Source organism: Acanthisitta chloris, unplaced genomic scaffold (genome assembly GCF_000695815.1).
Source record: "Acanthisitta chloris isolate BGI_N310 unplaced genomic scaffold, ASM69581v1 scaffold2536, whole genome shotgun sequence".
In the NCBI taxonomy this organism is placed as follows: domain Eukaryota; kingdom Metazoa; phylum Chordata; class Aves; order Passeriformes; family Acanthisittidae; genus Acanthisitta; species Acanthisitta chloris.
This window is the reverse complement of record NW_008678506.1, coordinates 10100-25244: the sequence shown is the minus strand read 5'-3', so window position 1 is coordinate 25244 and position 15145 is coordinate 10100. Positions and strand designations below refer to the sequence as shown.

Below are 15145 nucleotides of genomic sequence, written 5' to 3'. Positions count from 1 at the left end.
TCCCTCCGCCTCCTGCCAGAAAGGGCTTCCTCCTCTTTCTCTTTCTCCTCTTCCTCTTTCTCGTCTCCCCCTTTTGTTCGCGTCCCTGCGCCTCGCAGCAGCCCGAGAGCTCCCGCTCTGCTGCAAGGACAGCGACTGGTTATTTCTCCCCCCTCCCCAGGGTGCGGAGGATTTCCCCGACTGCTGCATCCTGATCCTCAGGCTTCTGCCTGCAGCCTTCCACGCGTCGGGAACGCCTCTAGTTTCTCTGGTTGTTGGAAGCACACACACAAAACCCTCCTAACGAAAATTTGGTCACCATCGGCCTGACCAAAACGACGTGTTTTTCCACTCGTAAAAACGAGAGGGGGCATCGATGTGCTGCTGGACTAAATTACTCTTGTCAGCCCCTGGCCGTGGGGCGTCTGCTCTGCTCTCTAGTGCTGCCATCCCAGTGCTCTCGTCTGCCACGAGCCGCCCCTGAGCTCTGTTACTGTAGAATCCTTTGTCACAGAGGAGATTTATATGTATTTGTTGCATTGCAGCTTGACAGTGTTAACATATGCCACTGCAGCAGGCATGAAATTCCTGTGCAGCTCTTACTTTCGGTTAAAAGAGCAAACGGGACCCTCCAGGAGGTGCAGAAGTTGGAGGCACTATTGGAAATTTTATAGTTAGGTGTTTCTTTTTGTTTCAGGTTAGAGTTCAGAAAAGACAGTAAGTATATTATAATGCTAAGTGTTTTGTTTTCAAAAGCCTAATGCAGAGTAAGCATGTGACAATTTTGCAGTAGAATGTCTTGCTGGAGATCAGATGTGCTTTAGTACCTGAGTAATTCTCCCCTCCATGAGGTGATGTTGGTTACACAGGATTGTGGGAAGAATTGGTGTTAAATATGCAAATAATCATCTTTCTTCCAGGAGAATCCTTATATTTCACTTACTCATATATTATAGCCCATAATAGTTTTCTTGCCCTCCAGAGTTTTGCATTCAGTTTTCCCTGTCAAGGTAACTAAACTCCTTGTGGTTTTCTTTCGTCATTCCATGTGAATTACACTTTTTTGTGAGAGTTTTATTAGCCTTCCTAAACCAGCATCAGCTTGAAGGTATCGTGAGATGATCATTCAAGAAAAGCTTGTGGTTTAGAAACAAACAAAAGAAAATGCTTACTCTTAAAATGATTAACTATATTCATGGAAATGGCTTAAATAAATGAGTTTATTTTGCTTGTGTGTATTCTCTCTGTAACATGACTTTTCTCTTCCCTGAATTAACTTCCAATACTGTGTTGGCAGCAGCCTGAATTGCCCTCAGAGCACAACTTGAAACAGGTGGTTTATAAAACATGAGACAGGTGCAAGTGTGCCAGGACTAGGGGCTGCAGGGACTCAGACACTGAGCTCACAGAGTAACTCTTCAGACCCTTTTTCATGGTATTCCCCAACCCATCACCCACTGAAACTGATGGAAAGACCAGAAAGGAGAACAGGAAGGGTAAAGCAGCAGTGATCATGTGTGTGTGGTGGATCAAGGAAGCACTTTGGGTGAAAGTGGTTAGATATTGGCTGTGAGTTAGGGGTGAAGAGGAGTGAGCAGGGACAGGTTTGCTGTAGTGCTTCCCTGTACAGTTCTGGTGTGGATATTTCTTCTCCACATCAAGATAAAGGCATTTAGGGCCAGTGCTTTGTTGCATCTGAAAGTTTTCTATTCCAGTATTTAACTACTTTGTGGGTTTTTTTCCTTGCAGGGTCAACTGTTCATTTTATTTCAAAATTGGAGCTTGTCGCCATGGAGACCGATGTTCTCGGTTGCACAACAAACCAACATTTAGCCAGGTTTGTGTCCCTTTTGTTTCCTCTCTCTTGTGGAAGTGTGTTTCCCTCTTTAAAACGTAGAGTCTCAGATACAAGTGAATAATTACCAAGCTCCAGCTTAACTAGTTCACTTTTGGCCCCAGTTTCTCTGGGTCTTTGCTGTTTTGGGGGTATTCCATTTCCTTCTCCCAGCATTTCTAATCATCTCCTGTCACCCTTAATGGCTGCAGGAAGCGATGCTGTTGTAAGCTTGCCTGTAGTAGAGACCAACCAGTGCTAACTTCCAGGTGAGTGTGCCTTCTCAGTGGTGTTCAGGCACTTAAACCATCCCAGAGTTCTTAAATCACAGCTAGTGGCAGCACGTTCCACCTGTCCCAAGGGTGTGAACTTTGATCTCTTCTGCCTTTTATAGAAGGAAACTAATTAACAAATAAAAGCAACTCATCTGTCATTACATTTGCTCTCTGACCCAGGCTCTTAAATTTCCAGAGTAACTTGCACTTTCTTTGGAAGTGAATTTATTGACAACTTGCCTGGTTGCTGGGGGTGAATTGCCAGTTGATGTGAAGATTGTTTCATCTTTGGCTAAGGGAATATCGTCAGAGAAATGATGTGTGACTGTGTGTCTGCCAGAAAAGAGTAAATTAAAACAGGTACATTGTGAGTGGCAGGTTTTTATTAGTAAGAGCTCTGTGGTTTTCACAAATTACATTCCTGGAGAACTGTATGTTTTCCCTCTTTCTATCACTGCTGATTGTCAAGGTACACAGATAAACAGATTTCTTTGGGAATATTGGATAGGAAAAGTATTGAGTGTTGCAGTATCAGCAGTTTTACTTCCAAAGTTTGCATAACAGTAGTCTCCTCTGCAAGTTCATTTAGTCTCTGCCTTGGAGCATAATTGATGAGAGAGGTGGGATGATGTTGGTTTGGGGAGAAATCAGGGAGGCAGGTACTACCCATGGGATGAGTTCAGAGCAGTGATGTTCCTCAGATTAAAATCTGTGAGTGGGCAAGGGGAGTTCTAGGGGGGAATGTCAAGGTTACTCATGGATAGAGACCTCTGCTGGTACTTCAGCTGCAAAAACACTTCTTTGCCTCTGGGAAATTAATTACTTGAATGTAAATATTGTATCTTTCAAAGAATATTGTCCATTTTCAAAACTGTTCCATGTTGCTGACCTACATGGAGAACATGCTGAAATGTGGTTGGTTATTCAGAGACCTGAATTTAGGTCATTGGCTGCTAGAAGGTATTTCTCAATCAGACAACTTCCACAGTAGTTGTCTTTTAAGTTAAAAAAACCCCTCTCAAAACCTGACAAAAAACCCACCACCTTTATTTTATCAATAAAACTCTGCAGCTACAGTTTCCTCTGTCAGTGCAGCCTTGAGCTTTGCTTTAGATCCTGGTCAGCAATGCCAGCTGGGCATGTCCCATTGATGTCTGGGGCTGTACAGCATCCTGCCCAACAGATTGCTGTGCTGTGACACCCCTGAGGTACCTTGGGCAGTGTGTAGGGTTCCCTACAGAAACCTTTACCTGTGTGCAGGTTGGTAATCAGCTGTGATAGAACAACAGAGATCTTGCTCATGGGAAGTTAGCAGCACAGTGTTCATACCTTGTGCAGCTCTTGCTGGTGCAGCCACTTTGCAGAAGAGCTGTGTTAGGAAAGGTCATGCAATCCAGGGTGATCAAATTGCCACCAGTCAGCAGAAACAGCCCCAACTAAATGCATGTTTCTGGCACTCTCCCATTGTAGGCTAAAACATAGTTAGTGTAAACCTGGGCCACGGAAGCACAAAGCTTTGGTTGGTGTGACTGTACCTGTTAGAAAACAAGTGTGTGGTGTTAAATGTGATGTTGCAGATTGGTTTTTGGTTCTTTTTTTTTTTCATGTTAAATGGGCAGCACATGTAGGTGTGACACTGCTGCTCCTGTGGCTTCTTTAAGCTCTGAATTCTTACTGTGACTAATAATAATAATGTGTAAGCTAAAATTACTTGGGGATTGCTATTCGTACAACTAACATTGAGCTTGTGTTTTAAGTAATCAGATTTCAATTCTTTGAGCTGCTTACAGTGATATGGACGTTTGGAATTTTTTTGTAATATTAGTTTACTAACTTAAACATGGTTTGTTTTTTCAGACAACTTGATTTTAAGAAGAACGGTACAAATGTAAGGTTTCAAGTCTGCCCGGGCTAAATCTTCAAGTAAAAAGCAGAAGGGCTAAAAGGATATTGTCCTTATTTGAAGGATCGGAAACATGCGAACCTATGATGCTATTATATTATTGAAACAGAAATTCCACCAAGAAATTCCTGATGCACAAAACGAGACATAGCTGTTGCCCAAAGGCCTTTACTGTCTGGTGTAGCACTTTGGAAACTGTGGCATTATGTATTCTATGCTGTGCACGTAACACTATTTTTCCACCCCACCCTAGACTTGCACTGGTGAATCTGGTCTGGAAAGTTAGGAATCTCCACGATACGTAGTGTGACATTCCAGGGGACTGTGCCTCTCACCTCGCAGTTTGAGGATAGCTCTTGAGACAAACGCAGCTCTTTCTTGGTGGTTAATTACAACTGTTTTCATAATATGATGGTCTGGATGCGATTTTGGAAGATGCTCTGCAAATACAAAAGGAAGTCTTTAAGAATACAATATAACTTTTAGCTGTTTGCAAACAAGTTGTCTCTTTGCAATTGTCTATTCTATGCACAGCAGCCAGTAGAATTCCCCTTTTTATTTTTTTTCCCCGCAGACCATCTTGATTCAAAACATCTATCGTAACCCCCAAAACAGTGCACAGACGGCTGACGGCTCACACTGTAAGTCCCACAGTTGGAGAAATTTTTTTAAAGAATGGTGTTAAAGAGCCCACTCCTAATTATGAGAAAACCATGTTGGCTTCTGAGCTGCTGACATAAAGCTGTTGCAAACAGGACAAGTGACGGAACTCTCCTTGCGCACAGATCAAGAGTTTGTGGAATGTGTGCGATCCCAAAACGCAGGAGTGGCTGCATAAATTGGGCTTGATGCAGATTCCCTTTTGTGTTGCAAAGTGAAACTTGATTGCTTAGTAACACTGCCTTCTTTGTAAAGGGTTAAACTGCAGACATTTCTCAAATTCTTGATTTAACCAAAAAAAATTAAAATACATAAAACTAGGTGTATGTGTGACGTACGGTAAGTTTCCCAAAACTGGGTTTTCTTCCATCTTAACTTTTTTAGGAAAATGGAGATTTCATGTTATGCTGTCATTATTGTATTGCTTCCTCTCCTGGAATTTTGCTGCTGAGAAACAATTCAGTTCAACCAAATTCAAGTTCTTATGCTTGTAATGTGAGATCTGTGTTTGGATGCCATCAGAGGCTGTCTGAAACCATTCAGAACCTCTCTAAAGTGACATTGGTGATGGAATGAAATGAGAAATACAATAATGGAGTATCATGAGATCTCTATTGCTTTACAGAGTCAGGTTGATTTAGAAAGGTCACCAGCTAAGCGAAAGTTCTCCTTCTTGGGAGAGAATAACCACCTCTCTTTCAGCACAGACTCGGCCAAAGCGACCCTAAAGGAAACCAGTTTCTTGTTAAAATTATTTTCCATAATATAAAGTTGTTGCGTTTTGTATTTCAGACCATTGCCCTCTTGAACATTTACCGTAACCCTCAAAACTCTTCCCAGTCTGCTGACGGTTTGCGCTGTAAGTTCATACAAGTTCCTTCACTGGTTCCCTGGGCTTGATTGTCAGAGCTCAGTGTCGACTTAAGCTGGTCTGCCACTTTAGCTTAACAGATCCAACTGACCACATTCTGTTACATGTGTTCAAATCAACACAAACAGCAAAAAAAAAACCTCCAAAATTTTTTTGTTCCGCTCACCTCCCTCCTTACTCCCAAACTGTGAGGGGAATCTGAATTCCATCTGTTAAATCCAAAAGGGTTGAAATTATACTTTCCCCTGTGAAGCAGTTGTGGTTTAACTGCTTTTTTTCCCCCCATCACTTTTTCTCCCTGCCAAGTTGCCTGCATCCTAGAAATGGTTTTCTATGTGTTTTGTGCTATCTATTAGATTCCACTGACTAAAAGAGCAGGACAGTGGCACATTGACTTCATCCAGAACAAATTTCCTGGTCTGTAAATGTTAAGAGAACTTGAAGCTTTTCAGACTGCATGCATAAATCTGTCCCAGGTTAATGCAGCTTCCATGTAGGGAGAGCACTTTGGAAGACACACCATGACTGACAAACGCTTCCCTTCCTGCAGCTGTCCTGTGTGGATGGGTGCATGCTTAAAATTCCTTCCATGCTTTGAAAATTCAAATCCCAAAGCCAAGTGGCATATTTACCTAGGAAAATACTTTTTTTTTTCTTTTTTTTTTTTTTTTGAGGAGGGGAAGGCATTTGGGTATGGTCATGAAGTAATTTAATGTCTCCTCCTGAGCTACAAATGGGCTTAAGCAAACACCTCCTGTGAGACTGGCAGCAGTTAATGACCAGGACTGGTATCGGCGGTTACTGATACATCATTGTCATTGAATCATCAATAGTAGAATAAGATTTTAAAAACCCACAAGTTTTAGGACCAAAGACAGGATCGGTGTTCTTTTCTAACTAATATTTCTTGTTGAAGTGAATATTGACTGTGTGGTAATAAAGCTTTGTTTGGCTATTCTTTTCTTGACTGTTGGATTATAGACTAGTCCAGATTAGTTACCAGCATTTGATTAGAAGTGCTTTGTGAAATCAGCCACTAACTTAAAAGCCAACACTGTCTCTTCTGCTTCTAAAAGCAATAATGGCTCAATTAAGTAACTTTTTGTCACACAACCAAGCTAGACATGCAGTGAGCTGTGTGATTTTGTCTAGATGCTTCAACAGTTCTACTGGTTTGCAGGCTCTCTTTGTTGCAGATGCTCAGTAGTTAATGCTGTGTCAGTAGACCGAAAAAATTCCCAGTTGGGTTATTTCCACTCTGTCCCTAAATTCTCAATGCGCTGGTAACTAATTTGCACAGAGTTACAGCAGTTTGGTCTGTGGAGCTGTTTAGATTTACAGCTGCAAAGAGGCCTGAACAGATCCTCTAGTGTTGAACCTGCTGGTATCCCACTCCAGGCGAGTAGCTGTGTACCAGAGCCTAACTGCACCTGCAGGGGCAGAGCTGGAGCTCTGCAAGCAGGAGGTTTGCTGAGACTCCTGGCTCCTTGTTTTTTGATACTTGTCCCTATTTGAGTACTGCATGTGTTTTAAAATGGATAACTTGGGTAGCTGTTTAATGCTTTGTCATTGTTGCTTAACTGTCTTCCTTTCTATTGCCGTCGTAGAGGATTAACCTTAGTTTGGAACAATAGTTTTCCTGAGTATTTTAAGTAGCAATTGGGCTTCTCAAGGTTCAGATACCAGTAGCCCTGGAATATGAATGTTTGTAAAGCCTGTGCATATATATGTATGCTTCCCACTTTAGAAGGACATTGGAGTAGTCATTAACTAACTGTTGCTTATGATCTCCTAATTTGACTATGGAATCTCCTTAAAAAGCTTTTAGCAGTTGTCCATCTGGTAAACTGTAGTTATTCCCAGTGTGGCTCACAGAGCCCTTGTCTGATATCTTTAAAAAATAAAAAACCAAAACTCCTTAGGAATTAGTAAGCTGTTATCAGTGGTGTTGGCAGAACCTTGGGAATATAGTTAAGTATTAAACTGTCTAGAAATACTGGTTTAATGTTTGATATTCCTTAATTTGCTGTATAACCATGGGGAAGAAGAAAGTTCAAATGCAGAAACATAAACTAAGCTATAAACCAAATGCCCCTCATCCTTCTCCTGGAGATGAATGGAGGGGAAGAGCAGGAACTGCAGTCTCAGAGAATGAGGCTGATCAATATCAGAGCCTTTGAAAATAAATGGGAAGTTTGTCCCAAGTGGCAATAATAGCCAGAAATGACTGAGCCCAAAGCATCTGGGTTTTTTTTTTCAGATCAGCCTGAAAGTAAATAAACTCAGGTTTATTGGCTCAGTTTGTTGTTTTTCACATCCTGTGAACCAAACCAGTGTGGTGTGTAGTTTCAACACCTGCATATTTTTCTAGCATAAAATGCAGAGTTTGTCTTAAAACTGCTCTGCTTGATCTTAATAAGCCACTTAACTGCAGAAGAGCTAATACATGAGGCTTCAATGTGTGTATACAGCTTGTTTACAATGCTGTAGACTGGAAGAAGTAAACCAAATTAATTTTGAAGCTCGTAATGCTCTGAAAATTAAGCCAAACTTAGGTTGGTTTAGCAGCAGCAGGCAAGCAGCACTCGTTTTTAAAGTCCAGCTTGAGGCATGGAAATAACCTAGCCTGAGTACCTGGCTGGCTTGTCTTGCACTGAAAGGTGCTCTGCAGGACTACAGAAAAGTTAAGTGGCACTCAATATTAAACCAGAAAATTGCTTTCTTGCAAAGCATTGTGGTACCCTGGGAAAAGTGTGTCACTTCAATAACTATTTTGGGCAAATTTAAAAAGGAATTCTGGGCTGTGTTACATTGTGAGCTCTCAAATTCTAGCAGATGTGCTAGGGAGGTGGACATGATAAAATTCTGCCTTCAGGAAGAGGGAGGCTAAATTGTAATCATGCTCTAAAATACACAAATTACCTAGCTTTGGTGTAGGTAAAATTGTTGGCAGTTAGGGAGTGGGAGTAAATTTAAAGTGATATTTCAAAGTAATTCCTTTCCCCTTCCTTTAAATTCAGGACATAGAAGTTTGGCTCTGATTAAAACTTGCTTTGATCATATCAATGTAATGTTGTGACAGATACTTTGGGGCACTCAAAGCTCTTCACACATACTTATGTTTCAATATTCCTGTTAGTTAGCTCTATGCTGTCTGGTGTCTCTTATGCTCCAGGAGGCCTCTAGATTGTTTTTAGTATGAGCAAAATTCTCCTCTTCCTGACAGACTCTAATTGATATGACTCTTTGGTTTTTGCAGGTGCTGTGAGCGATGTGGAGATGCAGGAACATTACGATGAGTTCTTTGAGGTATGTAAAATTGCAGCCAGGTGTTAGTGGATTTGTCACCACAGATAGCTGGATGCAGTGGATAGCACAGCTAAATGGATGGAGAGAAAAGCACATATTTCCTCAGGTGTTCATATAAAACTTCCAGCGTTAAATATTTCCTGGAATAACCTTTGGTTAGTTTGGCTTTATGTTCGCTGTTTAAAGTAGACTTTGTTTGACATCAGCAATGTAAGTGACATAGCATTTTTGCTCCATAACCCCTTTCTTTCCTGTAAATCCAAATAGACTCATTTGTATAGAACCAAATAAAGTACAACATAGCACCAAGATTTATATGTTGTGTTTTCAGTGCATTTATGTACCCTGTGAATTCTGTGTGTGATGTTTTCCATAGGTTTGCATTGTATCTTGTTAGTGCTGTATTTACAGATGGACACAGTGCAGGCCAAGCAAGTACTGATTTAAACGTCAGAAATGTAAAAACAAGTGGTTTTGCCTTTTTTCTAAGGAAGTTTTAGACTTGCTCACAGCTAAATGCAGTGTTTCTGTGCTTAGAGCTAATGTGCTGCAGATTTGTAATGGGTCACTTTGTGCTTAGGAGGTCTTCACAGAAATGGAAGAGAAATACGGTGAAGTGGAGGAGATGAACGTCTGTGATAACCTTGGAGATCACCTAGTTGGAAATGTATACGTAAAGGTAGGATAGAGATGTGTTTGTAGAGTCAGCAGGGCTGGGGTTTACTCATCTGTAACTTCTAAAGCTACTGTGTTCTTGTACATTTTGCCAGAGAAGTTCTTCAGTTTGTAACCTCCTCTCCAACTTCACAGTTTAAAGTAGAAAGAGTGAAAATGTGAAAGGAGTCTGAAAGAAATCCTAATAAATCATGAGAAAACTTCCTTGATAGTCAAAATCTGTGTAATTTCCCAAGAAATTAACACTTTTTTTTACAGTCACCACTGCTGGACTGTAGTTTGACAGGATTAATTTGGGATCTGTCTTGCCATCCTGCTGCCCTTTAGCACTTCATTATGAGAGGTTTATTCACAACAGGTGTGTCTATTTACAAGTGCATTTATTTTCTGACTTCCCAAGTTAAACACAACATCTCATAGCCCAGTTATATTTGGCACTAGTTGGGTGGTTTAAGGTGCAAACTTGGGTTTAACTTTAAAAAGTCATTGGTACCTCTTGAATAATGAGTACCAAGTTGTCACCTGCAGAAATTTTATTGCATGTGCACAGTGTTGGGAAAGGGTGAGAGAGTTTAAATATATTGACTGTACATTCCCTCAGCTGGAAAGTGTTTTCACACCTGAAATTCTCAGCTGTATAGGTCATAATCAGAAATCAAAGCTGTTTTTAAAAATTTGCAAGTGGCTGACTGTGAAAGGGCATTTCAAATTTAAGTTGTACATTCATCATAGAACAGAATCAGCTTTGTGCAAATTCTGATTTCAGTGAGAGCCTCAATTCTCATACAGATTTGTCTTAAATGTTTGAAAAAATCCATTACATCAGGGGTGTTAGTGTTCTAGAAAGTACTTGGTTTAAAGCTATACTAAGAAAATGCTGTGTCTTCTGTTGACTTATTTCTCACCTGAAAGACCAAATGGAACATAATTAAGAGGAAAATGAATTTTTGATTAGCTCTGAGTCCCAAATTAATGAAAGTCTGGCGTATTTACCCTTGAATCTGATGGGCTGTCCCAGGAGCTCTGAAGTAGCTTCTAGTTCATTACTAGTCCCAAGCCTCAGATACCTCAACTGATTTGATAGGAATCTTCAATCTACTTCTGTTGCTTCTCTGTAAGGTGAGCAAATGTTAATTTCCCTCGTAGTTTCGCCGTGAGGAAGATGCAGAGAAGGCTGTGATTGACCTGAACAACCGCTGGTTCAATGGGCAGCCCATCCATGCCGAGCTCTCGCCTGTGACCGACTTCAGAGAGGCTTGCTGCCGCCAATACGAAATGGGGTACTGCAGGGCCTGCCTGGGAATGTCTGCACAGCCAGGGAGGCTGCTGGGTGGGGGGTTTGCCTAGCTGAGTGCAGCAAAAAACCATTTCAGCTAACAGTGGTGTGGAGGATCTGCAGCGAACCTCTTGATTTTTTGGGGATCTTTGATCTGGAATGAGTCACTGTCAGTAAACGATGCTTGTAATGAATGTACTGGTTTGAGTGCTAGAGGTGATGAGCTGTGAGGTGGTTGGAGGTCCAAACATAGTGTAGAGCTGGGATATCTAACTGTGCCTCTCGGGTTCTGTTTCAGAGAGTGTACACGAGGAGGTTTCTGCAACTTTATGCATTTGAAGCCCATCTCTCGGGAGTTACGGCGCGAGTTGTACGGGCGTCGCCGTAAAAAGTAAGTTTGCTTTTAAACGCCATGAAAATGGGTGAATTAAGGATCAATTGCTGGAAATCCAAAGGCAAATCTTTAAATTTAAGCCCTTTGGATTTTCTAATGCGGTTCTGGCACGTGCCAACAGAAGGGCAGCAAACAAAGCTGTCAAGTGCCCAGTTTAGAACAAAGGAGTAGGATCTAAGGAAACAAGTTCTGGTGCTTCTTGCTCTGCAGTTCTGTGGATGCTGAAGGTTGTGGCTCCAGGAGAAGGCAGGGGTCAAGGAGAAGAAAATCCACTGAGTTACTCAGTACCTGTGGTTCAGATCTCCAAACTGCAAACTGTACAGACAGACATGTGAGAGAAGTTGCTTTATGCTTCCTCTCTGCTTTTGTCTCTTCTAAATGTGTTTGCTCATGGCCCTGTTAGAAACAGGCTACTTGGCTAATGGGCATCTTGGCAGCATCAGATTGGACACTTCAGCATTATGTGCAGTCAGGCATATCTATAGATTATACTCAGGGCCCAACCTTATTTGTTTTTACCTCGTAATAGCTACTTTTTCCAGCCTGTATCATTCTTTGTGTTAGTAACAGGCAGTCACTGTATTGGACTCACTTTTAATAACAGTGCCCTTACCATGTGACCCTTCTTGGTAGGAGTTCTCAGTAGTTCAAAGGAACAGTAATTTTTCTTAATGGAAAAAAAATGTGGAAAATACTTTTATTATGTATTAAATTGCTTATTTATTGAGGTGCCTTGTAGAAAGGTTTATTCCACTGCTCTTGCATAGAATTTGTGAGGATGAATTTAACTTTGAAAAACATACATTGCTTTGCTTAGATACTTCCCTAAAATATCCATTCTAATATTAACTTAAATGGGAGCTTTTTTAAGATGTTTGATTTATGAAAAAGACAAAGTGCTTTTATTGTTAGCCTTTGGGTCATTTATGCAAATCTGGAGCTCTCAGAATTAGCAATGCTAATTAAAAAATATCATTCTTTATTAGAATAAATGTCAGAATTGTGTGTTTGGCTTTGGAATGGGATTGTTTTACCCACAGCCCAGTTTCAGTATGTGGTAAAACAAAGAAAATAGCTGGATCCTCCATCCAGGTTTGTCTTTCTTGGCCCTGTTTAAAATCCCTGTGCAGCTTAAGCTGTCACGGGTTAGCAGTAAGGCTTGGTATAAAAACAGTCTGTGTCAGTGGAGTTTCACAGGTTGTTGTATAAACTAGGCTTGACTGAAAGTAGTAGAAAAAAGAAGGTTGAACAAGAACTTCTGAATGAAAGCCTCATTTAGGTATTTTGGATGGCTGAGTAGTGAGCAGGAATTAAGTATGTGTCTGTCATAGTAACATTTGACACCACACAAACTCCTACCCCAAAACATGTCACCATGGAACAATATTCAGCAAACTGAAGACTTTCAGCATTTCTTTCCTTGATATTTTTAGTTCTGCTGTAATTTCTATGCGGATTTAAAACCATATTGTTCACCTGTGTATGAAATTCGCTTTTCTGAAATGCTGAGAACCATTCAGACCACTCTTTTCCTGGACAGGTGCCATATAAGCTCTTAAATGCACAGCAGCTGTTAGCAGTGTGCTCTGGGTGGGTTTAGCTTCCTAAGTCATCGACCTCAGAGTCACAGAAGATGATTTGCCAGTGCTGGTGGCGTAGGGGGAGGGAGGAGGATGATGTAGAAAAAAGTGAGGGTAACAGAAAACCGAGTTATAATTGCTAATTAACACAATGGTTTTAATACCAGTGCACTTAGAAGCAGCTGTTGGTGTGTGGTGTTTAGAGCTGCTCATAACTGACAAAGCAGGTGTTCCCTTCTCCTGCTGCTTTAGTTAAGAGCTGTGTAACAGTGCCTTTCCCTCAGGATGGCCCATCCATGTAACGAGTGGCTGCAGGGGACAGTCAGTTCCTGCACCAGGTGGTGTTGACTCTCTGGCATAAAGTTTGTACAGTCTGTAAATAAGTGGTTTCACAGCCTGAGAGCCAATTAGCCAATCCCAATTAGACGCTGCCTGTCTCCAACCTCATTACTCAACGTTCTTAGTGAAGCGTTGTACTGCGAGTGAATTGCTGGATGAGATTGAAGCAGTAACGACGTGTCCAAACCTCTTTGAAGGCATAGGTCCAGGTCGAGGTCCCGTGAGCGCCGGTCGAGGTCCAGAGATCGCGGCCGCGGCGGCGGCGGAGGAGGAGGAGGAGGACGCGAGCGCGACAGGAGGCGATCCCGAGATCGTGAGAGATCCGGTCGATTCTGAGCCATTTTTACTGTATGTCTGCTAGAAAGTGTTGTAGTTTGACCAAACAAGTTCATAACGAGATTTTTTTTAAAAAAAGATGGGCTTCTGAATAAAAACTTTGTAGTGATACAGTATTCTTTGTGTAACTTGTTTCTTGTGGGGGGGGAAGTCTTTTTAACTGTCATTCCTCTATCTTGACAAATACCTGGATTAACTGCCTGAGGGAAAGGTGGTAAATGTATTGGAGGAGCTCCAGTTTTGGTTTGGGTTTTGGTTTGGTTTGAATTTTTTTTTTTGTTTGGTTTTTTTTTTTTTATTTGGGTATAAATTGAACTGTTGATGAAAATGTGTGTGTATATAATATAAAATATTATATACATAGTAAAAATAATATACTGCTTAAGAAACAGTTACTCACATAAGTTTCCCTTTTCTGCTATGCTGTCTGCTTATTTAGGTTAGTTTAGGCACATCTAAGAGGAAAGGCTGTGCGAAAAATGCAGTTATTTACCGAGTAGAAACGCTTAGTTACAAAAATGTATGTTTGTTTGTTACCAGAAGTCTGTGCTCTGTCTATCAATGTGACTGTGGCATTTACAATAAATCCAATTTCTTGGTGTAAAATCTAAAGCCTATTTTCTAAGCACTCTGGAGTAGTAGAGTTGCTACTCCTGGCTGCCTATTTTGTAAGCGAAAAATGCAGTTATTTACCGAGTAGAAACGCTTAGTTACAAAAATGTATGTTTGTTTGTTACCAGAAGTCTGTGCTCTGTCTATCAATGTGACTGTGGCATTTACAATAAATCCAATTTCTTGGTGTAAAATCTAAAGCCTATTTTCTAAGCACTCTGGAGTAGTAGAGTTGCTACTCCTGGCTGCCTATTTTGTAAGCACTCTGGCGTAGTGGCTGGGCCTCTGCCTGTGCCAGAGTTCATAGTTCAGGTTTTTATAATTCTTGACTAAATTCCATGTCTTTGGCTGGAAAGTAAGTTGCTTAGTGCAGTGTGGGGGAAAAAAAATCCCAATATTTTTATTGCAGTTATTCATAATAGGCAGGTGAGGGTTTTGTAAAAAACACCAAAATTATGCTCCGTGCAACATGATACACAAGTGCTATTGAAGGAATTGTCCGGTCCTCAATACAAGGACCAGATTTCCTAACAGGCTGAGTTTTTTTCAATCTATGCTCTCTTGCCTGTCACTTAATGAACAGCATTTTGTTAACATTCAAGGTCATAGCAAACTAACTGGATGCTAGTGGAAAAGAACACTTTTTTCCACCTTTACTCACTCTCTGGTAGTGTGAGGTGTGATAAAAGCTGATGGACAGATTGCAGTTTCCTCACAAACACATATTTCTCTCTTGGAGCTTGAACTGCAAAAGCTACAATAGCTCCATGTTAGGTTATGTGTCTCAAAGCCCCGTGGAAATGTTGGTGGGACACCTTGAGGGACAGTTTGTACATTGACTGACTTGCAGTTTCACCTCCTTCATGTCTGCTTTTGTTCAGGGTATAACAGGAAGAAGTTTTGGTCAGTATCACATTTCTGCAAGATAAACTTTTATGTACACAAAGCTACACAATGTGATGCAGCTTTTTATTGGGGAGAGGTTGTACTAAAGCCTTTTAGTTCTGAGCCAGGTAACTTGCCAAATGATAAACCTGCTCCATGATGACTAAAAAATCAAGAAGGAAATAGAAGGAATGTGGACACATCACATAGGTTAACA

At 41.0% G+C, this 15145-nt stretch overlaps 1 protein-coding gene across 3 annotated transcripts; it reads left to right on the top strand.

Annotated features, from left to right (window-relative positions):
- Positions 1 to 1729: 1729 nt before the first annotated feature.
- LOC103804285 (splicing factor U2AF 35 kDa subunit) lies at positions 1730 to 13547 on the top strand. 3 transcript variants are annotated; one of them, XM_009076888.1, is made up of 9 exons: positions 1770 to 1816; positions 2026 to 2082; positions 3946 to 3976; positions 4566 to 4632; positions 8782 to 8831; positions 9412 to 9510; positions 10653 to 10786; positions 11081 to 11173; positions 13293 to 13547. In XM_009076888.1, the coding sequence occupies exons 1-9, from the start codon at positions 1770 to 1772 to the stop codon at positions 13429 to 13431; spliced, it is 717 nt and encodes a 238-aa protein (XP_009075136.1). In that variant the 3' UTR covers positions 13432 to 13547. The 3 variants fall into 3 exon arrangements, with proteins under 3 accessions (XP_009075138.1, XP_009075137.1, XP_009075136.1); XM_009076890.1 differs by lacking the exons at positions 2026 to 2082; positions 3946 to 3976 and adding an exon at positions 5444 to 5510 and having other exon boundaries at positions 1730 to 1816; XM_009076889.1 differs by lacking the exon at positions 3946 to 3976 and having other exon boundaries at positions 1730 to 1816.
- Positions 13548 to 15145: the final 1598 nt, after the last annotated feature.